The 25,727-nt window shown below is 41.4% G+C and overlaps 1 protein-coding gene across 4 annotated transcripts in view; it reads right to left on the reverse strand.

The window, feature by feature from the left end:
• LOC110494541 (cadherin-4) overlaps positions 1-24,836 on the reverse strand; it is a 354,972-nt gene extending 330,136 nt beyond the window's left edge. For all 4 annotated transcript variants that reach the window (XM_090206011.1, XM_036950601.2, XM_036950600.2 and 1 more), the window contains exons 1-2: positions 24,547-24,836; positions 23,454-23,565 (exon numbers count right to left, since the gene is read on the reverse strand). In XM_090206011.1, the coding sequence (XP_090062137.1) occupies positions 23,454-23,565; positions 24,547-24,603 (169 nt within the window). In that variant the 5' untranslated portion in view covers positions 24,604-24,836. The remainder of the gene's footprint in view (positions 1-23,453; positions 23,566-24,546) is intronic.
• Positions 24,837-25,727: the final 891 nt, after the last annotated feature.

The following is a 25,727-nucleotide window of genomic DNA, read 5'->3' on the forward strand; positions in this document are numbered from 1 at the left end:
GACGGTCGCCTGTCCGGGGCCCGCAACAAGGGTCCCCAGTCCGGGGCCCACTACGAGGGTCCCCAGTCCGAAGTCGGCGGCGAGGGTCCCCGCACCAGAGGTGCCACCAAAGTGGGGTGAGCCAGCGTTGGAGCGGGGTCTGCGTCCCGCACCTGAATTGCCGCCGCGGATAGATGCCCACCCAGACCCTCCCCTATAGGTTTTGCGGCCGGAGTCCGCACCTTTGGGGGGGGGGGGGGGGGTTCACGCCCTGACCTTAGAGATCCTTTTTATGTCTCTATTTTGGTTTGGTCAGGGAGTGAGTTGGGGTGGGCATTCTATGTTTTGTGTTTCTAGAGTTTATTTGGCCGGGTATGGTTCTCAATCATGGACAGCTGTCTATCGTTGTCTCTGATTGGGAATCATACTTAGGTACCCTTTTTCCCACCTGTGTTTGTGGGAGGTTAACTTTGTTTGATGACAAAATAAATTAAATAGAAAATTATTTTACATCATATGTGTCCAATAGAATCTATGCAAGAATCGGAATGCATAATTTGTTACCAGTACTTGAAAACCTGTTAATAAAACTGTAAACACATTATGCTCCATAGCTGGGGAAGTGCTTGGGCTCTCCTGCTTGGGCTCTCCTCGAAAAGAGAAGTTTGTCCAGCTCAGCAAAGCTGCAAACATAAATTGTCCACAACAGCTGTGAATTACTTCCAAACTGTTTGAAATTGACAAGTTGAAACTGTCCTGTTGCGTAACAGATCACATTTTAGAACAGTGAGTGCATTCTGACATCACGCTCATTAAAAAAAAACTCAAGCTGGGGAGTCACTAGAGTCACTAAATGATATGAAACTGACTATGCATTTGCCACACACAGAAATGTGAGAACACAGATGCATTCTCTCCTCCACACATAATAGAGAAGCAGCACCTCCAGGCCTGTGAGGCTGTGGAGATGTTTGTGTGGTTGCCAAGATCATTTTTAGCTCTAGAGTAATGAGCAGAGGCCCTGACCCTGGCTCATGAAGACCAATCAGTTCAAAATGACAGTCCAACACAAAATAAGGTCAAGGGATCACAGAATACCTCCACAGTATAAATAGAGGACCGGTAGAATAGCAAATTACTGTAACACACACGTCAATTTGTGAATCACAATAGTAGAACATCACAAACCCATTAGGTTGTCAGGAAGGAGTAGTTGGTTATTAATATTCAGAACAGGTGAATTCTGCACAACAGGCCTATAAGCCTGAGGGCAGGAGGCATCATTCAACTAGCAAGATAAACTATTTTCTTCATAATGAAATACTAAGACTCCCCATTCCCTCTGGTGAGAATAACAGTTGATGCATACCAAATCACAAGAAAGCTGCCTGAAAGCAGACTTCAACTGGAAACAATATGGCAAACCTGAGCACTAGTGTGTCAATCACTCAGTTTCTCTTCTCTACCATATACAGGTGACATTTCTATGTTGTGCATCGAAAAACATGCTTCACATGCTAAACTGAGGTGTTGTTCACATGCAATCATATGAAAAGAGGTTACACATAAAATCACTCTCCATTTCAGTACTCAAATACACTACACAAAAACTATTCCTCTCTTCACCACTGCCCTGTGGTTCAGTAGCTGTAATTATGGTGAAACAAGGACATGACCGCCTGTGGGTATTTTTTCACTGACCAAATAGCAGTTTATGGCAATAAGAATGGTTGTATTCCCAGAGGCAACACAAACCCAGACTGCCCCCTCTCATTGTTGGGTTGCTACACAGAGAGCAAACAGTGCCAGGCCCCCCCTACGTGCCCCTCAGATTCCCTGAGCTATCATGGTTATACAATGTTGAGAACGGGAGAGTGAGAGAGAAAGAGGGGGTGAGAGGGAGAGTAGATTGAAGCAGTGCTTGAAGCAGAAAATAAAAACATATGTGATTCTTCTGAAGATGTGATCGATGCAACCAGTCAGTGTCAGTCTGTGTTGTAGTGCCAGCATTGTGGAGGGTTGTATTGATTTTCTCCAATATTTCTGTCATGGGGTAGCTACCATACCCTAGAAACATGTGTATGTTTGTCTGTGTGTTTAACAATTGACAGGATTTACTAAATAAAGACGAGAATACCAAATGTCAAGCCTAAGAACATTAAAGAAAGCTTCTACCTACCTTCTAGCACATCCGATAAATACATGTACCTCAGTGGGAATGGGGGCATCTTTGGCACGGTAATGATGTTTTTGGAGGATATCTGTCTGTCCTTGGCCCATTGCTAGAATCAGCTCATGGGTGTTTGCGGAAAGTGTATGCCTACCAAATGCAAATATGTGACTTGTTTCAGGATACTAGGCGTATGTCATGGGTCACTACTTCACCGGAGAGCCATTTGAAAGTTAACTTTATTTTCTTCATCAAAATTAGTTTTTGTGAACTTTCATGTGCCTTAATAACAAACTTATATCTGTAAATTATGAGCCTAGTTGGTTAAAACACAGAAATAGACAGCAACCTTCCCACTAGCCATGATTCGCTGAGATAATGAGTGGGCTGGACATGCCGAGAAAGGAGTTCAGATTGGTCTGCCATATAGAGGGCTTCTGTCTATTTGAGCTGGTCAGTCTGTGTTGGTAATCCTGTCGAACACGGCTTTTTAAAATTTATCGTGTAGTGGAGCTGCATAAGTGCTGATCTCCACTTTCTGGAGGATCGAGTTTTGAAATCAGTGGAATTAGATTATGATAGCTAAAGAGATGGAGAAAATACCTGTCTCAGGATTATCTTCAAACTAAGGGCAACCATGGCAAGGCATCATGCATGACGATGTATGTGGGTAAGATAGTCTAGCTAGCTACATTTTCAGATTTGACATGTTTCTAATTTTGACAGTAAGTGGTTTTAATTTCAAGCTAAAGTGTACTGTTAGCTAGCTAGCTGACGTTAGCTGGCTGGTTCCTTGCTAACGTTACGTGTATGATGTTATTATTCGTATCCCAGAGCCGTTTGCTTGGCTAGTTGGAGCCTAATGTTAGCTAGCTGGCTGGCTAGCTAACGTTATGTGTATGATGTTATTATTCGTATCTCAGAGCCGTTTGCTTCGGTAGTTAGAGCGTAATGTTAGCCAGCTAACATTGAACATGGTTAGTTAGCTACCACTACCAGCAGATTCATGCAAGGTGTAATAACGTCATGAGTTGGCACTTTGTTCATTGTTGTTTAACTAGCTAACATTACCTGGCTGGATCGCTAGCTAAAGTTACGTGACGTGTATGATCTTACACGTTGTTTACATGTCTTAAGCTAAAGTGTACTGTTAGCTAGCTTGCTGACGTTAGCTGGCTGGCTCCTTGCTAACGTTGCGTGTATGATGTTATTATTTGTATCCCAGAGCAGTTTGCTTGGCTAGTTAGAGCCTAATGTTAGCTAGCTGGCTGGCTCCCTAGCTAACATTACGTGTAACGTAAACCCACGTAAACTCGTACATCGCCTTGGTCCATATAATTGCCCTTATTTTAGCGCCCCAAAAACGTAATACTTCCAGATCAACTGTAATGTCAATACCATTGTAAAGCACAATTTTTCCCCTTTCCAACAGAATCAATTACATGACCTGCACAATTCAAGCAGGCAATGGGCCCCGTCGGGTTTTTAAAAAAATGGCAGGTGTGGAAGCGAAACTAATGTGTGATAGTGAGAAGGAGAGATGTTGTGTGGGAAAATGTTTTTTTTTCACTCGATCTGTCCAACTTATCACCGTATTGCCTCTAAAATATAAATAAAACACTATAAAGAGTTTATATAATGTGTCATTACATACCTATTTGAAGGTTTGTGTCAAATTTGAATCGGGTTTTTAGGGCGGTGCTAAAGTGATCTTAGAAGTAAAGAGCGGCTTTGAGAATGATGATCGCATGCAATGATGACACAAAAAATGACAAGGTATCCCCCCTTACCCCCGTCACTGTCCATTTCTTGTTTTTAAAGAATGAGAGAAGTGCTACACCTGGTGGAGAGAGATTGTAAGACAGAACTAGCTGCTTTATGAGTGCTGTACGTTACGACATGACACGTCAAGATGTAACGGAGGGTCAGTTTTTCAACTTTTTTCCAATATTATAGAGCCATTACCATGTCGATCAACGCTTGAATAGAAACCTAGTTCACACCCCCGATTTTGAAGTCAACACAGTCGCTACAGTCCCATTAGTTTTCTTTGTAGCCTTGTTTTAATGATGCGGTTGTGCACATTTGTACGGAATGGGGTGAGTTTACGTTTTGATGTTATTATTCGTATCCCAGAGCTGTTTGTTCCTCAAAATGCAGTGTATGTAATAATCTACTTTTATCCACATAAGACAGATTTGAGCCGGTCGGTCACATATGTCAAGACGCACCAGCGAATAGGAGCCACAATCAGAAACACATCTTACTTTGCAGAGTTGCTGTTTGGTTGTTAGCAACAATATGGAGGGAAACTAGCAGGTGATCACACAGAAGAAGCCAATTTGGAGGACAAAGCTACACAGTATAAAGGGATATTTAACATTGTTACAGTATTCCAAAGGTCCACTGATCCCATGTGTAACCTCTGTGTATGTATTGCAGTGTGCGTGAAATGGGTCAGGCAAAGTGTTTAAGTATACAGTGCCCTCGGTAAGTATTCAGACCTCTTGACTTTTTCCACATTTTGTTACGTTACAGCCTTGTTCTAAAATGGATTAAATAAAAAAAAATCCTCAGCAATCTACAAACAATACCCCATTTATTTCACCTTTATTTAACCAGGTAGGCAAGTTGAGAACAAGTTCTCATTTACAGTTGCGACCTGGCCAAGATAAAGCAAAGCAGTTCGACACATACCAAGACACATGGAGTAAAACAACCTCAGACTGGGGCGAAGACAGCGCCCAGCGCAGGAGTGGCTTCAGGACAAGTCTCTGAATGTCCTTGAGTGGTCCAGCCAGAGCCCAGACTTGAACCCGATCAAGCATCTCTGGAGAGACCTGTAAATAGCTGAGCAGCAACACTCCCCATCCAACCTGACAGAGCTTGAAAGGATCGGCAGAGAAGAATGGGAGAAACTCCCCAAATACGGGTGTGCCAAGTTGTAGCGTCATACCCAAGAAGACTCGAGGCAGTAATCGCTGCCAAAGGTGCTTCATCACAGTACTAAGTAAATGGTCTCACAGTACTAAGTAAATGGTCTCCCCACAGTCCAGTGGGGAGAACAAGTATTTGATACACTGCCGATTTTGCAGGTTTTCCTACTTACAAAGCATGTCTGTAGTTTTTATTCAAAAATTGAGAGACGGAATCTAAAACAAAAATCCAGAAAATCACATTGTATGATTTTTAAGTAATTAATTAGCATTTTATTGCATGACATGAGTATTTGATACATCAGAAAAGCAGAACTTAATATTTGGTACAGAAACCTTTGTTTGCAATTACAGAGATCATACATTTCCTGTAGTTCTTGACCAGGTTTGCACAAACTGCAGCAGGGATTTTGGCCCACTCCTCCCTACAGACCTTTTCCAGATCCTTCAGGTTTCGAGGCTGTCGCTGGGCAATACAGACTTTCAGCTCCCTCCAAAGATTTTCTATTGGGTACAGGTCTGGAGACTGGCTAGGCCACTCCAGGACCTTGAGATGCTTCTTACGGAGCCACTCCTTAGTTGCCCTGGCTGTGTGTTTCGGGTCGTTGTCATGGTGGAAGACCCAGCCACGACCCATCTTCAATGCTTTTACTGAGGGAAGGAGGTTATTGGCCAACATCTTGCGATACATGGTCCCATTGTACTCATCCTTCTTCTTCCTCCAAACACGGCGAGTGGAGTTTAGACCAAAAAGCTCTATTTTTGTCTCATCAGACCACATGACCTTCTCCCATTCCTCCTCTGGATCATCCAGATGGTCATTGGCAAACTTCAGACGGGCCTGGACATGCGCTGGCTTGAGCAGGGGGACCTTGCGTGCGCTGCAGGATTTTAATCCATGACGGCGTAGTGTGTTACTAATGGTTTTCTTTGAGACTGTGTCCCAGCTCTCTTCACGTCATTGACCAGGTCTTGACGTGTAGTTCTGGGCTGATCCCTCCCCTTCCTCATGATCATTGATGCCCCACAAGGTGAGATCTTGCATGGAGCCCCAGACCGAGGGTGATTGACCGTCATCTTGAACTTCTTCCATTTTCTAATAACTGCGCCAACAGTTGTTGCCTTCTCACCAAGCTGCTTGCCTATTGTCCTGTAGCTCATCCCAGCCTTGTGCAGGTCTACAATTTTATCCCTGATGTCCTTACACAGCTCTCTGGTCTTGGCCATTGTGGAGAGGTTGTATTCAGTTTGATTGAGTGTGTGGACAGGTGTCTTTTATACAGGTTCAAACAGGTGCAGTTAATACAGGTAATGAGTGGAGAAAAAAAACTAACAAGTCTGTGAGAGCCGGCATTCTTACTGGTTGGTAGGTGATCAAATACTTACGTCATGCAATAAAATGCAAATGAATTACTTAAAAATCATACAATGTGATTTTCTGGATTTTTGTTTTAGATTCCGTCTCTCACAGTTGAAGTGTACCTATGTCAAAAATTACAGACCTCTACATGCTTTGTAGGTAGGAAAACCTGCAAAATCTGCAGCATGTAAATGTGATATTATACTTTTTTAAATAAAAAAAAATACAAAATGTAACTAGTTTTTGCTTTGTCATTATGGGGTATTGTGTGTAACAACAAAAATGATTTAATCAATTTTAGAATAAGTCTGTAACCTAACAAAATGTGTAAAAAGTCAACGGATCTGAATACTTCCCGAAGGCACTGTATACAGTACATCAGTCAGCCATGCTTTATTTGGCTCTAATTTAGTAAAGGTAATAGCTTCACATGGGAGCATGGCCGTCAGTGATAGAATCATGGGGTTGGAACAATTCTAACCCAAACAAACAAAGAGAATTAATGAGAATTTGTTATTATCTCTCCACCCAGTGGGTGTTTGTGTGTGTGTGGTGTGTGTGTGTGGACTGTGTTTAACTATACTTGTGAATGATAAACAAACATTTGACCAACTGGGACAATTTGTTAGTCCCCACAAGGTCAAACGCTATTTCTAGGGATTTAGGGCTAACAGGCTGACGACACCGCTCGCGTCACGTGAGCGAGCGATGCAATATAAATGTAGAAATCTATATTATTGCACCCACACTGCTCGCGCGTGTGTCAGCGACTTTCTGCTCGTTGGGCTAAAATAGAAGTCAGTTCTATTTGTGACGCAGATCGCGCTGCAAGTCCTGCCTCTTCCATCTCCTCATTGGTCTATAGAAGCAGGTACCCACGTGCCATCTCCTCATTGGTTGTACCCACGTGTGTGACTGAAAGACAAACAAGGTCAATGCACCTAATTTATGAAAGTTGCCCATCGCAATATAAAGTCAAGAGAAGAAAAAGCCAAGAAGGAGGAGAGATGACTAGAAACGATTCGGTTGACTCCGACCTAAGTGTATGTAAACTTCCGACTTCAACTGTAAAGCTTATTAAAGAGCAGCGATACTACAAAGAGCAGTGTGCAGGTTTCTTCATTTTTCTCAAGCTTTGGCGTCAACATGGGCCCGCTTTCCTGTGGAACGCTTTCGACACCTTGTAGAGTTTATACCCCGACGAATGGAGGCTGTTCTGGGGGAAAAAGTGGGTGCAACTCAATATTAGAAAGGTGTTCCTAATGTGTTGTACACTCAGTGTATATGTATTTCGATCCGATACTGTGATTTTATTGTGATTTGATTTTCCAAACATATTGCTTATCATATGTCTGCTGCAGAATGACAAGAGAGAGCCATGTGGAAATAAGTGCTGAAAGAAAATGGTCTCCCTATTTAGAAAGAAGATGGAGAACATACTATGAATTAAAAATAATGGAGTTTGGGTACAAAGTACAGCCAACTAGCGCAAAAAATATTATTGTGATATTGTCAAAACTATACAATATGATATATCGTCAAAAATAATATCCTGATATGTAACTGTATCGATTTCCCCCCCCCCCCCCCCCCACCACCCCCCCGTTCCATCACTGGTTTGCATTCAGTATTGATCTAGCAAAGAGAAACCATTGGAGATGATTGTGTTTCTAAGTTGGCATCAGCCATCTCGTATCGTAAAGCCCAGTCATAGTGTAGTGAGCATTATACCAATGAGCTACATCTTCCTGAAGCTGCAGATTTACCATAATAACATTGTTTAAAAAAAACACGGTTGAAGAAAAGTACATTCTTTGTCAATTATGCTTTTAACAGGTAGATAGATCTATGTTCCATTTTGAAGTGTTTTGTATAATTACTGTACTTTCATGGACTCATACTGCTGGAAAGCAAATTACAGCTCGAGGCAACTTCAATTAAATTAACTAATCGTTGGTGTTAATTAATATGGGAATTGCAAAGGACCTTGAAACAGGTTTGCTGTTTGATTGACAAGCTTGTGATTTCTTTCTCCCACGCCAAAGTCCAGGAAGTAAAAGCTTAATAAGGTAATCTCAAAGCCCACACAGAAAAGCCACCAAACCAATCAATCAATCAATCAATCCCCCCCCCCCCCCCCTTGGTAACGAGCCATGAGATTGACAGCTGGATTACTTGGCTGGCTTGTAATCCCTTAATTTCTGCACTTAAAATAATCACCCTCTGGGTGGAGCAGTGCCTCCTCATCCTGTGGCTAATGTTACTCAGCCACCCCACCACAGACCCAGGCTACAGTAGAGAAGTTACTTAACACTACAGATAAAGACCATGACAGACACACAAACAACCCAGCTAATGTTAGCGCATAACTTTCTGAGAGCGTGGTTGTTCTATGGTTATATTACATACAACTTTCCCAAAACTTTCTGGTAATGGTGCAGGATAGTTGGTTGGTTTTTGGAACATTCTCAGCTCATTAACAAAAAAAACCCAATATTTTCTTGGTATTTTCATTACTTTAACAGAATGTTTCCTAAAACTTCAACCATGGTTACATTTAATTTCAATTTTGGCAATGTTCTAGTAATGTTTTACAACTGGTTTGACATTGGGAATGTTTTCAAATAGTTTAGAGAACGTTAAGAAACAACGTTCTTCTGTGGGAATTAGAATATTTCTGCATAATGATTCCTACTGGTTTCCTCATGGTTCTTTTTAAAGTCATGTTCTCAAATTGCTCCAAGAACATTAAAAAACAACGTTCTTCTGTGGGAATTTCAGTACTTCGTCATAACGATTTCTGCAGGTTTCCTCGTGGTTCTATTTAAAGTAATGTTCTCAGAACATTAAGAAAGCTGTCCTTAAAAAATACAATAAAACCTTAGTAACGTTCTAAGAATGTTATAAAGAAAAACATACATTTCGTTCTCAGAGTCAACAAAGCTCTCTCTTTCCTCTGTCTCAGTTAAGGTGTGTTGGCCCCGCCCCTAATTGGCCACACCTGATCTTAATGTGTGCTTGTTTAATTTGAAACGTGAGATGTTTGAATAGACTAAAATGCCATTCCACAATAATAATAAAAAATGTGTTTGCATGATTAATGCCTAATCAAATTAATTTCCATGTGTCCTATCTGATCTACCGGGGTGGCAGTGTAGCCTAGTTGTTAGAGTGTTGGACTAGTAACCAAAGGTTGCAAGTTCAAATCCCCGAGCTGACAAGGTACAAATCTGTCATTCTGCCCCTGAGCAAGGCTGCTCCTAGGCTGTCATTGAAAATAAGAATTTGTTCTTAACTGACTTGCCTAGTAAAATGAATAAAAATCTAATCTGTGATTAGAGTTCAAAACAGCTAACCTACCAGTGTTATTAAAAGTCTTAGTGAAACACCCAGTGACAGTTTTAAGGAAGTTATTCAAAAACCTCCACCTTACGTTTCGTTCAAAACATTCTCAACATTTAGAGATTGTTCTAGGAACGTTATTTATTCACCTTCAAATAACTTCCATTTTCATAAAATGTTAATAAAACTTCCCCAGTAAAACGTTATCAGAACCTCCCTGCAACCTAAAAATGAATGTCCACAGAACAAGTGAAATTGTTGTTTAGAAAAACAGTCAGGAAACATGTGGCTTTGTTCCCAGAACCAATGGGCAATCAAAAAACGTATGTTCCCACAACTTCCAAAGAACCAAATGTGCTAGCTGGGAAACACACACACACATAACAGACATAACATAAAACACACAGACACACAGTCAGTTATACTGTACACCAACAAACACAGAATACAGTCTGATTGCCAAGATTTGCGGGGAACAAACAAAAAAATGAAAGAGATAAGAGCATAGGAACATAAATACCATGACTAGAGATACAGAATAACATGGTTGAATGAGATAACAATAAACTAAACACAGCTATTTCTGTGGCTAGGGACCTCTGTGATGTTCAACTTTAGAGCACACAGTGAAGTCTTTTAATTACGAAGATACAAACCCTGTGGTTACAGAAATAGATGTGGCCTACAGTACACAGTGGCCCTAGAGATGTGTGTAGCTGCGGCTTTGAGGGATATAGGAGTTGGGCGCAGCATGGCGTAAATAACTTTGATTGTACTATGTTTTTCAGCTCTTCCAGTGATGGTGACTCGGGAAATGAATGTTGGGGAACCTGGGGGTAAAGTGGCAGCACCAAGTTAAAATGCTTCACTATAACTCATCGATGAAGTGAGACGCCGCCTAAGGCCGTCATTGAAAATAAGAATTTGTTCTTAACTGACTTGCCTAGTTAAATAAAGGTAAATAAAAAAGTCCCTGACTCAGGAGAGAGGAAGAAAGAGGAAGAGAGAGAAAGATAAGGATGGAAGAAGCGTGAGGAGAAGTGAAATGGTCCCAATCCATAAGCAGGGGTGGAAAAAGTACATAATTGTCATACTTGAGTAAAAGTAAAGATACCTTAAAAGAAAATGACTCAAGTAGAAGTGAAAGTCACCCAGTAAAATACTACTTGAGTAAAAGTCTAAAAGTATTTGGTTTTAAAAATACCTAAGTATCAAAAGTAAAAGTATAAATAATTTCAAATTCCTTATATTAAGCATCCCAGATGGCACAGTTTTCTTGTTTTTTTCCCTCTAATTTAGCCAGGGACACACTTCAACAGTCAGACATAATTTACAAACAAAGCATTTATGTTTAGTGAGTCTGCCAGATCAGAGGCAGTAAGGATGACCAGGGATGTTCTCTTGACAAGTACCTGAATTAGACAATTTTCCTGTCCTGCTAAGTATTTTTACTTAAGTACTTTACACCACTGTTCATAAGCTCCTTAATGTAACAGCGTCATTCAGACTAACTGCTTCAGATGATGATTATTCATGGTGAGTAATGACAAGGATGATGATGTGCCTATACTAAATGGACGGGCTGACTGACATTTATGTAGGAGGGCATATATTTTGCGCATTACTCATTGAACAGATGTAGCTCTCCAAAAAAAAAACTTTTACATGAATGTACAGATGTTAGCATATTTTAGAATCATAATATGTGATAACATACACAGACAGTATGCACTATGCATCTGTAGCACCATAGTGAGTGAGTCAAACTAATGCACATTGGAACATTCTGATGATGTAGAGAAACGACAAAGAGGGAAAGCTCTGCCTAAACGTTTCAGACGCTTTCATAAATGAGCCATGTACTGTAGTTCACGGTATTTGTGTTCGAGAATAAACACTATTTCTGTTTGGCAAAGGAAAACAGCATTTCCTCATGAATACCAACAAAGTATTGGTATCCTCCTCCCCCTCCTCTCCCTGTTTTCTTGAGGAGAGGAGGTGAGTGAATGGAGCCACTTTGGGCTGAATCACATCCCTCCTCCCCCAGGCTGAGACGGACCTACAGAACTAATCCACTCCACTCAGTCCACACAGTAATTAAAGCAATACCAGAGGGCTTGTAACCATGAAGGCTGCAGCTGAGAGAGGTCAGGGTTAACACACTGGCACAAACACGCAGGTAGGTGGAAGGAAGACAAGAAGAAAAGCATGCAGATATCATTTGTTTTCATATTTAATCTCAAAGCTTGAGAGGATACTCAAACCATGCAAATAAGTATCATTGAAAGACTACTGCTATAAAAGGTGAAAGTGAGCGTAAAACATAATCCAAATGTTTTTTCAAGAGGTATCTCAAGTAAAAGGCTCCCAGGATACACATTTCACCTTGTATAATGCCTAGTCATGATGGTAGACTTCTAGTACTACTTAATGTGTTGCTCCTATTAATAATTTAAATCATAATCCACTTAATAACCTAACAAATCTAACTATAGGAAAGATCCAACCAAATAAGATAACAAGTGAATGAATCGTCTAAAGTCAGCTAAACCTCACTTGAACACAAAACCCTGATTTGTATTCAGATGCATGTAAATCCTGGGGCTTAGGGGAGGGGGAAATCCTTGGTAATGAACTGGTTGATGTCGGTTTACACATACGGTTAAGAGGTGAAACGGAGGTTTCCTACAACGAAAATCAGTTGTTTCTGTAACACAACAAAAGATATCAGGGTCTCAAATCATTAGAGAGCATGAAAATGTAATGCACTAAAGCATATTGATTAAGAGGGTGGCTGATTAAGAAAATATATTGATTAATGATGCAAACTGCACAAATTGCTCTCTCTGGAAGAGACCAGGGGTTACATGGGGATTATATGGCTGGGTGCAACTATCCTTGACATTGGTTGCTTTTCCATAGCATTTTAACAGAAATTCCCAATCTATGCTGTATCGCACACTAAAGCAGTGAACTTCAACCGCCTCTGTTCCCCAAAATGAATATCCTGGCTGGGACTATGTGCTCTGTCTCCCTTTCCTTTTCCTGTCTTATCTAACATCTGATAATATCATTCTGAAGGTCAGATTTTGGGACACCTTTGGCTCATCTACTAATTTTCTATACATGTAGATCTATTGCATAACCTTCCCCGGTGGACTACTGAGGCACAGGGCTTGGAAATGGATTGCAGCAAGTGTCCATGATAAAACAAAGCAACATGTTTTTACTCTTGAGCTAAGGCTCCTGCTGACCTAGCTATATGAAGGGAGAGTAGTTGGGTTAGAAACATACTCTTAACTTTAATCTGCTTGTAAGTGATGGGAAAACCCAGAGAATAAGGGTTGTAAAGGGAGGGTATATTACTTGAAGCTTTTGACATTTACCAGTAAGGTCTCAGAATTTTTGTATCTTTCAAGAATTTTATGTAATCTATCACAAGACATCAAGTGGCCATTTTGGGTACTACAGATTATTACAGGTGTCTGTATTTACACTGTATACAGTGCATTCGGAAAGTATTCAGAACCATTCCCTTTTTCAACATTTTGTTACGTTACAGCCTTATTCTAAAATTGATTAAATCATTTTTCCCTCATCAATCTTGACACAATACACCATAAGGATAAAGTGAAAACAAGGTTTTAGAAATGTTTTGAAATGTATACAAAATAAAAAACAGAAATACTTTATTTACATAAGTATTCAGACCCTTTGCTATGAGACTCGAAATTGGTGCATCCTGTTTCCATTGCTCATCCTTGATGTTTCTACAACTTGATTGGAGTCCACCTGTGGTAAATTCAATTGATTGGACATGATTTGGAAAGGCATACACCTGTCTATATAAAGTCCCACAGTTGACAGTGCATGTCAGAGCAAAAACCAAGTTATGAGGTCGAAGGAATTGTCCAAAGAGCTCCGAGACAGTACTGTGTCGAGGCACAGACCTGGGGAAGGGTACCAAAACATTTCTGCAGCATTGAAGGTCCCAAAAACACAGTGGCCTCCATCATTCTTAAATGGAAGAAGTTTGGAACCACCAAGACTCTTCCTAGAGCTGGCCGCCCAGCCAAATTGAGCAATCGGGGGAGAAGAGCAGGGAGGTGACCAAGAACCCGATGGTCACTCTGACAGAGCTCTAGAGGTCCTCTGCGTAGATGGGATAACCTTCCAGAAGGACAACCATCTCTGCAGCACACCACCAATCAGGCCTTTATGGTAGAGTGGCCAGACGGAAGCCACTCCTCAGTAAAAGGCGAATGACAGCCCGCTTGGAGTTTGCCAAAAGGAACCTAAAGGACTCTCAGACCATGAGAAACGAGATTCTTTGGTCTGATGAAACCAAGATTGAATTCTTTGGCCTATATGCCAAGCATCACGTCTGGAGGAAACCTGGCACCATCCCTACAGTGAAGCGTGGTGGTGGCAGCATCATGTGGGATTGTTTTTCAGCTGCACGGACTGGGAGATTAGTTCGCATCAAGGGAAAAATGAACAGAGCAAAGTACAGTACAAGAGTGGCTTCAGGACAATTCTCTGAGTGTCCTTGAGTGGCCCAGCCAGAGCCCGGACTTGAACCGATCTAACATACATCTCTCGAGAGACCTGAAAATAGCTGTGCAGCAACGCTCCCCATCCAACCTGACAGAGCTTGAGAGGATCTGCAGAGATGAATGAGAGAAACTTGTAGCGTCATACCCAAGAAGACTCAACGCTGCCAAAGGTGCTTCAACAAAGTACTGAATAAAGGGTCTGAATACTTATGTAAATGTGACATTTCATTATTTATACTTTTTAAAATAAAATTTGCAAACATTTTTATTAACCTGTTTTTTATTTTTCATTACAGGTAGATTGAGGATTTAAAAAATAATGTAAAAAAAAAACACTAACTATCGAGTTCCTAGCCTCCCTACACTGGCTTCCTGTCAACGCAAGGGCTGATTTCAAGGTTTTACTGCTAACCTACAAAGCATTACATGGGCTTGCTCCTACCTATCTCTCTGATTTGGTCCTGCCGTACATACCTACACGTACGCTACGGTCACAAGACGCAGGCCTCCTAATTGTCCCTAGAATTTCTAAGCAAACAGCTGGAGGCAGGGCTTTCTCCTATAGAGCTCAATTTTTATGGAACGGTCTGCCTACCCATGTCAGAGACGCAAACTCGGTCTCAACCTTTAAGTCTTTACTGAAGACTTATCTCTTCAGTGGGTCATATGATTGAGTGTAGTCTGGCCCAGGAGTGGGAAGGTGAACGGAAAGGCTCTGGAGCAACGAACCGCCCTTGCTGTCTCTGCCTGGCCGGTTCCCCTCTTTCCACCGGGATTCTCTGCCTCTAACCCTATTACAGGGGCTGAGTCACTGGCTTACTGGGGCTCTCTCATGCCGTCCCTGGAAGGGGTGCGTCACCTGAGTGGGTTGATTCACTGATGTGGTCATCCTGTCTGGGTTGGCGCCCCCCCTTGGGTTGTGCCATGGCGGAGATCTTTGTGGGCTATACTCAGCCTCGTCTCAGGATGGTAAGTTGGTGGTTGAAGATATCCCTCTAGTGGTGTGGGGGCTGTGCTTTGGCAAAGTGGGTGGGGTTATATCCTTCCTGTTTGGCCCTGTCCGGGGGTGTCCTCGGATGGGGCCACAGTGTCTCCTGACCCCTCCTGTCTCAGCCTCCAGTATTTATGCTGCAGTAGTTTATGTGTCGGGGGGCTAGCGTCAGTTTGTTATATCTGGAGTACTTCTCCTGTCCTATTCGGTGTCCTGTGTGAATTTAAGTGTGCTTTCTCTAATTCTCTCTTTCTCTCTTTCTTTCTCTCTCTCGGAGGACCTGAGCCCTAGGACCATGCCCCAGGACTACCTGACATGATGACTCCTTGCTGTCCCCAGTCCACCTGTCCGTGCTGCTGCTCCAGTTTTAACTGTTCTGCCTTATTATTATTCGACCATGCTGGTCATTTATGAACATTTGAACATCTTGGCCATGTTCTGTTATAATCTCCACCCGGCACAGCCAGAAGAGGACTGGCCACCAACATAGCCTGGTTCCTCTCTAGGTGCCTTTCTAGGGAGTTTTTCCTAGCCACCGTGCTTCTACACCTGCATTGCTTGCTGTTTGGGGTTTTAGGCTGGGTTTCTGTACAGCACTTTGAGATATCAGCTGATGTACAAAGGGCTATATAAATACATTTGATTTGATTTGATTTGATATTGATGCCCATGATTTAGGAATGAGATGTTCGACGAGCAAGTGTCTACATACGTCTGGTCATGTAGTGTGCCTCTGGCCCTCTGTGTGGCTTTATCACATGTAAATATATTAAATAATTAAATTGTTTTTTTAAATAAAAAATTGAATGCCAAAGCGGCAAAACATTATCCTAAATATAAACCATCAACTTAGTGTTTGGTGTTTAATGAGGGTTTGAGCATGAAATATCCTTTATATTTTTTACACACTTTTTATTTTATTTTTTATATGTCAATATATATTTACTGTTATTGTTTTGGAGTCAAACTGGTGGCAGTTGTGAAAAAGGTAAATAGGTAAAAAGGTAAGTTGCAGAGTTCATTGAAAATAATACCATTGTTGATTAAATGCTTTTTTCATTAATTAGGCTATTTTCTCTTGAACCATATGGTCTATCTACTAGAAACTCATGGACAATATGGGCAGAACTATATTTTTTTAAATACATTTTATATACAAGTTATTCAAGTATAAATTGCCGAAGTTACGATAGATTGCCATATTTTCTGTTTAGGCTAAATTACCAAAATTACTGAAGATACCAGTAAATTACTGGTAGCTTTGCAACCCTACAGACAATAGAGGCTTCCGTACTTTAGAGCAACTACTACCTGCTGAACTGAGCAATCGATTCATGTTTTTTTTATCTACTGAGAAAAAGATTGGCAGTCGTACACAGATTAATTTTGAATCTATCCTTCATACACTACAAAGCATTGCCGAATTCCATATATGACTATGGTGATTCGCAAGAAGAACCCCACTAGTCACTGTACCATTTTTGGTATATAGTTCTCGTGACAACATCCACTATTTCTGCTGAAAGTTAGCTATCCTTCCAACAATACTTTGCAGTACCTCAACCACCATAGCGGGGGACGACCGACATTAAATGGAAAGCATTTTACTGTACCTTATGTGGCTGGGGTAATGGAATGGGCTGGCGGTGGATGTCATGATCTAGGGGCATTGAGGGATATAGGGCCATTCTTCGTGTTGTGTGTGAAGGGAAGAGGAGATAAAGAGAAACGATGTAGCTCATCTTCACTACTTGTATTCTATCAGCTCACCACAGACTCTGTGTCCTGTGTGGAGAGATGAAAGACGAGGAGGACAAGAGAGACAGGGAAAATGGTATCCTGCTTATCAAACACCTGAAATCATAATCCCTTTCCTTGGGTTTGGACATACTTATGAGAGCAGCTCTTCCTGACTTGGAGAGAAGCTAGGCAAGGTGTCTGAGGTTCTGTCGAGCAGAGCAAACACCAGACAGGCTGTTTTAACCAAGATATTACTTTATGTGTCAGATATTTTTAAATGTTGTCTGATTGGGATCACGTGTCATTTCACATAAACCACTTCTTAAAGTTGTGAGTTGACAGTAAAGTGCTGATAGTTGAAGGCATCTAGTTTATGGTAAAGTTAATATACAGTTGAAATCGGGAAGTTTAAATACACTTAGGTTGGAATCATTAAAACAGTTTTGGCAAGTTGGTTAGGACATCTACTTTGTGCATGACACAAGTAATTATTCCAACAATTGTTTACAGACAGATTATTGCACAGATTATCACAATTCCAGTGGGTCAGAAGTTTACATACACTAAGTTGACTGTGCCTTTAAACAGCTTGGACATTTCCAGAAAATGATGTCATGGTTTTAGAAGCTTCGCTTTGGCTTTGACATCATGGGACAATCAAAAGCCAAGACCTCAGAAAAAAAATTTGAGACCTCCACAAGTCTGGTTCATCCTTAGGAGCAATTTCCAAACGCCTAAAGGTACCACGTTCATCTGTACAAACAATAGTACGCAAGTATAAACACCATGGGACCACGCAGCCGTCATACCGCTCAGGAAGGAGTCGCGTTCTGTGTCCTAGACATGAACGTACTTTGGTGCGAAAAGTGCAAATCAATCCCTGAATAACAGCAAAGGACCTTGTGAAGATGCTGGAGGAAACAGGTACAAAAGTATCTGTATCCACAGTAAAAACGAGTCCTATATCGCCATAACCTGAAAGGCTGCTCAGCAATGAAAAAGCCACTGCTCAAGAACCGCCAATAAAAAAGCCAGACTACGGTTTGCAACTGCACATGGGGACAAAGGTCGTACTTTTTGGAGAAATGTTCTCAGGTCTGAATAAAAAAAAAATAGAAAATAACAACAAAAACAAATAACAAAAATAGAACTGTGGTCATCCTGTCTGGGTTGGCGCCCCCCCCCCCCCCCCCCCTTGGGTTGTGCCGTGGCGGAGGTCTTTGATGGTTATACTCAGCCTCGTCTCAGGATGGTAAGTTGGTGGTTGAAGATATCCCTCTAGTGGTGGGGGGCTGTGCTTTGGCAAAGTGGGTGGGGTTATATCCTTCCTGTTTGGCCCTGTCCGGGGGTGTCCTCGGATGGGGCCACAGTGTCTCCTGACCCCTCCTGTCTCAGCCTCCAGTATTTATGCTGCAGTAGTTTATGTGTCGGGGGGGGCTAGGGTCAGTTTGTTATATCTGGAGTACTTCTCCTGTCCTATTCGGTGTCCTGTGTGAATCTAAGTGTGCGTTCTCTAATTCTCTCCTTCTCTCTTTCTTTCTCTCTCTCGGAGGACCTGAGCACTAGGACCATGCCCCAGGACTACCTGACATGATGACTCCTTGCTGTCCCCAGTCCACCTGACCGTGCTGCTGCTCCAGTTTCAACTGTTCTGCCTTATTATTATTCGACCATGCTGGTCATTTATGAACATTTGAACATCTTGGCCATGTTCTGTTATAATCTCCACCTGGCACAGCCAGAAGAGGACTGGGAACCCCACATAGCCTGGTTCCTCTCTAGGTTTCTTCCTAGGTTTTGGCCTTTCTAGGGAGTTTTTCCTAGCCACCGTGCTTCTACACCTGCATTGCTTGCTGTTTGGGGTTTTAGGCTGGGTTTCTGTACAGCACTTTGAGATATCAGCTGATGTACGAAGGGCTATATAAATACATTTTATTTGATTTTGATTTGAACTGTTTGGCCACAATGACCATCAATAAGTTTGGAGGAAGAAGGGGGAGGCTTGCAAGCTGAAGAACACCATCCCAAAAGTGAAGCACGGGGGTGGAGGCATCATGTTGTGGGAGGATTTTGCTGCAGGAGGGACTGGTGCACTTCACAAAATAGATGGCAGCATGAGGGAGGAAAATGATGTGGATATACTGAAGCAACATCTCAAGATGTTCAGTCAGGAAGTTAAAGCTTGGTAGCAAATGGGTTTTACAAATCGACAATGACCCCAAGCATACTTTCAAAGTTGTGGCAAAATGGCTTAAGGACAACAAAATTGAGGTACTGGAGTGGCCATCACAAAGCCCTGACCTCAATCCTATAGAACATTTGTGGGCAGAACTGAAAAAGCATGTGCGAGCAAGGAGGCCTACAAACCTGACTCAGTTACACCAGCACTGTCAGGAGTAATGGGCCAAAATTCACCCAACTTATTGTGGGAAGCTTATGGAAGGCTACCCAAAACGTTTGACCAAAGTTAAACAATTTGAAGGCAATGCTACCAAATACTAATTGAGTGTATGTAAACTTCAGACCAACTGTGAATGTGATGAACAAAATAAAAGATGAAATAAATAATTCCCTATGCTACTAAGACAGGGAACTTTTCCTAGGATTAAATGTCAGGAATTCAGAAAACTGAGTTTAAATGTATTTGGCTAAGGTGTATGTAAACTTCCGACTTCAAATGTAAACACATTTTGCCTAACTCCCAATAATATGAATGAGTTGTAATACTGATAGTGTCTATTGACATCTAACAAAGAGTAAATTCAGGAGAAGTCGTCAAACCACCTGTTTATCTTCTGCTGAACTGCAAAGAGCAAATATTGAAAGAAAATGAGTTGAGTGAAAAAAAGAAGCAAAAAAAGAAAGAAGGGTAGTGGTAACACACGTAAGAAAAAAAGGGAGGGATCAAATCTCATGTTTCTCACCAGATAGAGCAGTGAGGGTTCAGATTCATTGAAGATACAAAGAAAGAATACAGAAAGTTTAGACATCAAAACAAGTCCATTCTGTTAGAAAGGGGATTGAAGTATGTTTTGCAGTTCACAAAGCAAAAGCATCAATGAAAGATTCCCTGATTCACATAACTGACACTTCACTTGTGGTACTGTCACCCTGAAGACCAAGTTGTCATTGTATTGTTTCCCTCCTGAACCTCTCTCTATGTTGTATGCTTTTATTAGGTGCCTGGATTCCATTACTTTAGAGATAATCAAAAGCATCCCAAAGCAACATTACTATTCAGTTTAAAGTTACATTGTACCTTTGATTGACACATTTAGCCATCACAGAAAACAAAAATTTGCACTCAACCAACTCCCCCGTGGTACAGGAGATAAGTTCTGTTGCTTTTGGATGGTGGTGGATGGTGAAGGGCGAGGGATGAAACTCATCACAGATGTTTTTTTGAATACGTACTGACAGTGACTTTAAGGGCCACAACCCTGAAGAAACTGCAGTTCAAATCAATTTATTTTGTACTCTGCCCCTCCTCTCTGCCTACGTTCCTAGGTGTCTGTTCCGGCTCTGAGACTGAGGTGATGGTTTACACTGTGATGTGCAATCACCGGAATATCCCTTTTCATGGCCTATCTGGCCACAGCAGGGATCTGGATGGAATGAGCACCATGCCTGTCACGAGCGTGGAAATGACTGGACCAAGGTGCAGCATGGTGAGGGTACATTTCTATTTATTATAAATGTCGCCAACAAAACAAGAAACAACAACAACAACAACAACAACAACAACAACAACAACAAAAGACAGACGCTTACTAGGGATATACAGGCCACTAACAAAGACAACTACCCACAAAATACAAAGGAAAAAAAGCTGCCTAAGTATGATTCCCAATCAGAGACAACAAAAGACAGCTGTCCCTGATTGAAAATCATACCTGGCCAAAACATAAAAACAGAAAACATAGAAATAAAGAAACTAGAATGCCCACCCTAGTCACACCCTGGCCTACCCAAAATAGAGAATAAAAGCCTATCTATGGCCAGGGCGTGACAATGCCTCTCTAGGCACACTGCCATATAATCTCCAACTCCTCCCATACAAAGACAATCAGATCCATGGAAGCATGTGTTAATTCACTCTGTTAAAGTTAGGGCAGCCAATAAATGTATGTAATGATAAACAATAAAGGTATTTAGTGTTGCCATAAAACCAATAAAAACCTGTTTAATTTATAGGGATATATTTGGAAGGAGGAGGTGTGACTGGATAATCTCAGCTAGAACAGTACTGTCATCACAATATTGTTGGGAGAACATAATGATCATCTTTGCATCCATAAATATTTTTATGTAAACTAAACAGATGTGGGTGTACAAGCACCTACCCATTAAGGCCAGGGATGTGAAAAGGCACTGAGGTGGGTGCTAACAAGATAAAAGTACCATTTGTGCCATTAGGCTATGGTCTAACATCCACCCACACTCCCTCCAAACAGTCAATATGACAAACATTGTCTAACAGCTCTTCCTCCCCACCACCTTAAAGACTGGATGGTGTGGGATTAGAACATGGAAATGGCTGAGGTTTACTGTCCATCGAACAGCATAGAAGCCAATGTCAGGCTGCACCTGGCTGTGATGCTGGGATGCTGCGCCTATCACTACTATAGCTTCATTTGTCCACCAACCATACAAATGTAGCACCTCAGCCCCTCCCTCTTCTCTGCCTCACCAATTCATTTCCGTGAAAGTTCTGGGTTACATACTGTACACAGAATTGTTAGTATTCCTCCATTTTTCCCTGTTGCCTTGTGTCATGGAGGAAACAAACCGTCAGTCAGGACAGCCGCGGTGTATTAATAATAGCAGGAGGACTTAAGCTCCTCCAGCCGATATTCCTGAGTGGCCAGTAGGGAGAACAGCACGGCACAAAGATTGGTGTTCACGAAGCAACAGAGTGAGAGGATACAGAGTTAATATCGGTATTGAAGCAATGGAGGCTGTACAATATAGACCAAATAATCAAAATGATCTAGAACTGGAGTGGTGTATGATTTTTGTTGAAAGGTGCAGGCAGCAGTGTTTCTCTCTCAAACACACACACACACACACACGCACACACTCTCACACACACTACACAAACACCAGGGCCCTCTATGTTGTTACCTGTCCAAATGCATCAGATTCTGTCAACATTGTTTTTGGCATGGGTCACTGTGGACACCTCAGCCAATTTCCAGACAGGCAGGTCCCTTCAACCCCAAGCCTCCAGGCAAAGTATCTCCCTATTGACAGGATGTGATGTCCTTGTCTGCCTCCTAAATAACCTCCGCAATAATTAAATTGCTTTTGTTTAAAGCAGTTGACATGTCCCAACAAACATTAAAACAAGAGCATTGTTACCACCTAGAAAATAACGTTTCAATCAACAACAACAATAAATAGCCTGCAGAAAGGATAAGTGTCAAGGGAAAGTGGTGCTCATCTTTCTGTAGTGTTGAGCCACTGTGAAGAGTCATAGCGGATAAGGTCTGTTTTAGGAGTACCTTAATCCTGCCCTCATCTCTAAACCCTGCTGAGTTCATAAAGCTCTTACTGTACTACACCTAACCAGGATGTTTTAATTTAATCAAAGTAAAATGTACTATTCTAAGATGAATATGCAATGCATGCAAATAGAATGATCAATTATACAATGATAAAAGAATCTGCCAGTGAGGTTTGTTACCGCAATTTTATAAGCTACTTCAAGACAAACATATGAGCCAAGCTCTACAAATTCTACATTGCTGGAGAGGAACCTCACAATAGATGTGATGCGCTGAAAAGAAATGGAGCGCACGAAAAGAGAATTGAATTCCTCTGAAAAATAGAGAGAATAAAAGGGAAAATGTATTACATTGAATACAGGGAATAAAATAAAAGCTGTGAGCTTCCAGAAGCAAACACAGAAAGGAGATAGATTTGTGATTTAAATGAGCCTGCTTTGGTAAGTCTGCTGTTTAAGTGATCCTTTATGAAAGGAGAAATTCAATGTTTTCAACGGGAACACTTTTATGTTGGCTTGAAAATGCAGTTCATGTGATACGAATATATTTTTATATTTCAAAAAGAGCCTATTACAATCCTCTTATCAAATCAGACACAATTATCATGTAGATTCAAAACACAGTGTAAATTCCATCCAACTTTAACTGCATCAACACATGGATGATTGTTCTGCGTGTTCCACCAGATCTGCGTTGTTCTACCACAGAGTGTGCACTGACCTTCTTAAGTCATGATGGAATACCGCATACCATAATATATTTCCTCCCACACACACACTCAATCACCCTCTGGTTGGAATGTATCTCCGGAGAAGAGGGGGAAACACCAGTCAATAAATGAGATCCAGGGCCTCCGCAACCACAGTGCTTACCTTTGAGAATGCTCTGGCCTCGCAGTAGATCCCTCGAGACAAACACAGTGTAGAAGCTCTCAGAGAAGCCTGGTCTGCATGGGGGTTTAGGAGGTTGGCCTGCCTTGGTCCCCTGGGTAGAAAAAAAGACAGCATATAAGCATTGGAAAATTGACTTGTGGCCAGAGAGTCACAGGATGATCTTGCAGGCTTTGAAACTGATATTGAACCTTCGACAGACAGACTAGAGACTGATGTTGCTAATTATCTATAGTCCACCGCTTGCTGTTTAAATGGATGACAACATTTACAATGGAATCAAAAACACCAGATACCAGTGGGTTCATTGGTCACCTTTTTAAAGTGTTGTATATGATAATGATGGACAACAAAAAATACTCATAGATCATGTTCATAGTATAAATGATGTATAGTAAAAATAGACAATCTATTCAAAATGTCACATTTGTTTATTCTACCACAAAAACAAAGATGCTATCCAGGAGACAAATGAATATGTTTATTTCAGGCATGAGTAGACTATTTCAGGAAAAAATCATTTCAGTTTTTCAATTTCAGTGAAATCAAATGATGAGATATAGTGAATTTGATATTATGTCGAGGCTCTAACATGCTAGCAATAGGCTAGTGGTGATTTAATCCAAGGGAATATGGCAGTCCGTAAACGTGCATGAAGTTCGTGGCCTCCTATAGCCTACTATACAGTTTATGAAACCAAAGGCTTCGGCATGCTATGCAATGCTATAACTCACTAATAGGCTACTGCAGTTCAGTAGACTAAAGTAAATTATTAGAAAAGGCACTCAAAATGAATAGTTGGTTGGTTTATTCAGGCACCTGTCATTCAACAGGAATGTAGCTTTTTTTTGTGACCAAACCCGAAATGAGTGGTGACTACAAAATCATTTTGAAGTATCGTCTGAAATTATCATGACATTATACGCTCTTTAAACGCAGCATGTTACTGTAGGGAAAAGTCGCTGACCACAATTCAGCGCCACATGCACAGCGCTGCAAAAGCTCGTGCATGCCAAGCAGGCACAGCAGTGCAGTAGGCTACTTCCACCGTATTTCGAAAATAAATATATCTTACCCAAGATGTTTCCACAAGTAAGGTGCACGTCAGTATAACAACCGATACAAAATGCATCTTTGCCAGAGCGCTGTAAGATCAAGGGACAGCGTATTGACCGACTCGCCTTCCTCGAATAAATGGTATTAATTCCCGGAGCTCTCTTCTTAGATGCAAAGTTGTGAGTGCAATAAGAAGCTATATGTGAGAAATTGTTCCGACTTGTCTAGCGCAAAACTGCCGCTGAGAGGAGAGCGATGCTGATGCTGCTCTGTACCAGGGAGCCAGCGCACTTATTGGGTGCCAACGTCACTAGAACCCCTCCTACCGCACAGAATGCACTGTGTTGTCACTGTAAAAGCTTGACCATTTTTCTCATTTGATTAATTATAACTTGATTCGTTTATAGACAAGTTGAAGGCTACATTTGTACAAGGACGAAATGTCCACGTACTGTGTAACAGAGAATAGTGTTTCGTAAAAGGCTATATTATTCTTACTTGAAACTGGCACACTGAGTGAAGCCATCGACCCTTATACTTTCATGTGTCCATCACCACGTGGGAGTCTGTTTCACACCTCAGTTACCTCCTATTCTCTTGATCTATAGTGAGATCCTATTAAATTACTAAGTATTCTAATTAATAATTCTATAGGGCAGACATATGAATACAGGCTACTGAAAATTCCAGAGACAGCTGTTTGTAGAAAGACTGAATTGTAGGGTAAATGCCCCTTTTCTAAAAACAACATTTCATTGAATAATTTAAAAAGTGTAAACTGTAGCCACTTATTACCCTTCCTAGTTTGTTTGCCTAAGCATGACCATCATCCATATACCTAGTATTTACCAAACATAGTTTTTTTTTTGCTATTCATTGACTACAGCTCAGCGTTCAACACCATAGTACCCTCAAAGCATCAACGTACATACTCCCTCAATTGGGCCGACCAACCAGTGCTCCCGAACAGTGGCTAACCGGGCTATCTGCATTGTATCCCGCCATCCCCTCTTTTACGCTACTGCTACTCTCTGTTCATCATATATGCATAGTCACTTTAACCATATCTACATGTACATACTACCTCAATCAGCCTGACTAAACGGTGTCTGTATGTAGCATTGCTATTTTTATAGCCTCGCTACTGCATATAGCCTGTCTTTTTACTGTTGTTTTATTCCTTTACCCACCTATTGTTCA

The sequence above is a fragment of the Oncorhynchus mykiss genome, chromosome 17 (genome assembly GCF_057628025.1).
Source record: "Oncorhynchus mykiss isolate SJ-2025 chromosome 17, ASM5762802v1, whole genome shotgun sequence".
Classification (NCBI taxonomy): domain Eukaryota; kingdom Metazoa; phylum Chordata; class Actinopteri; order Salmoniformes; family Salmonidae; genus Oncorhynchus; species Oncorhynchus mykiss.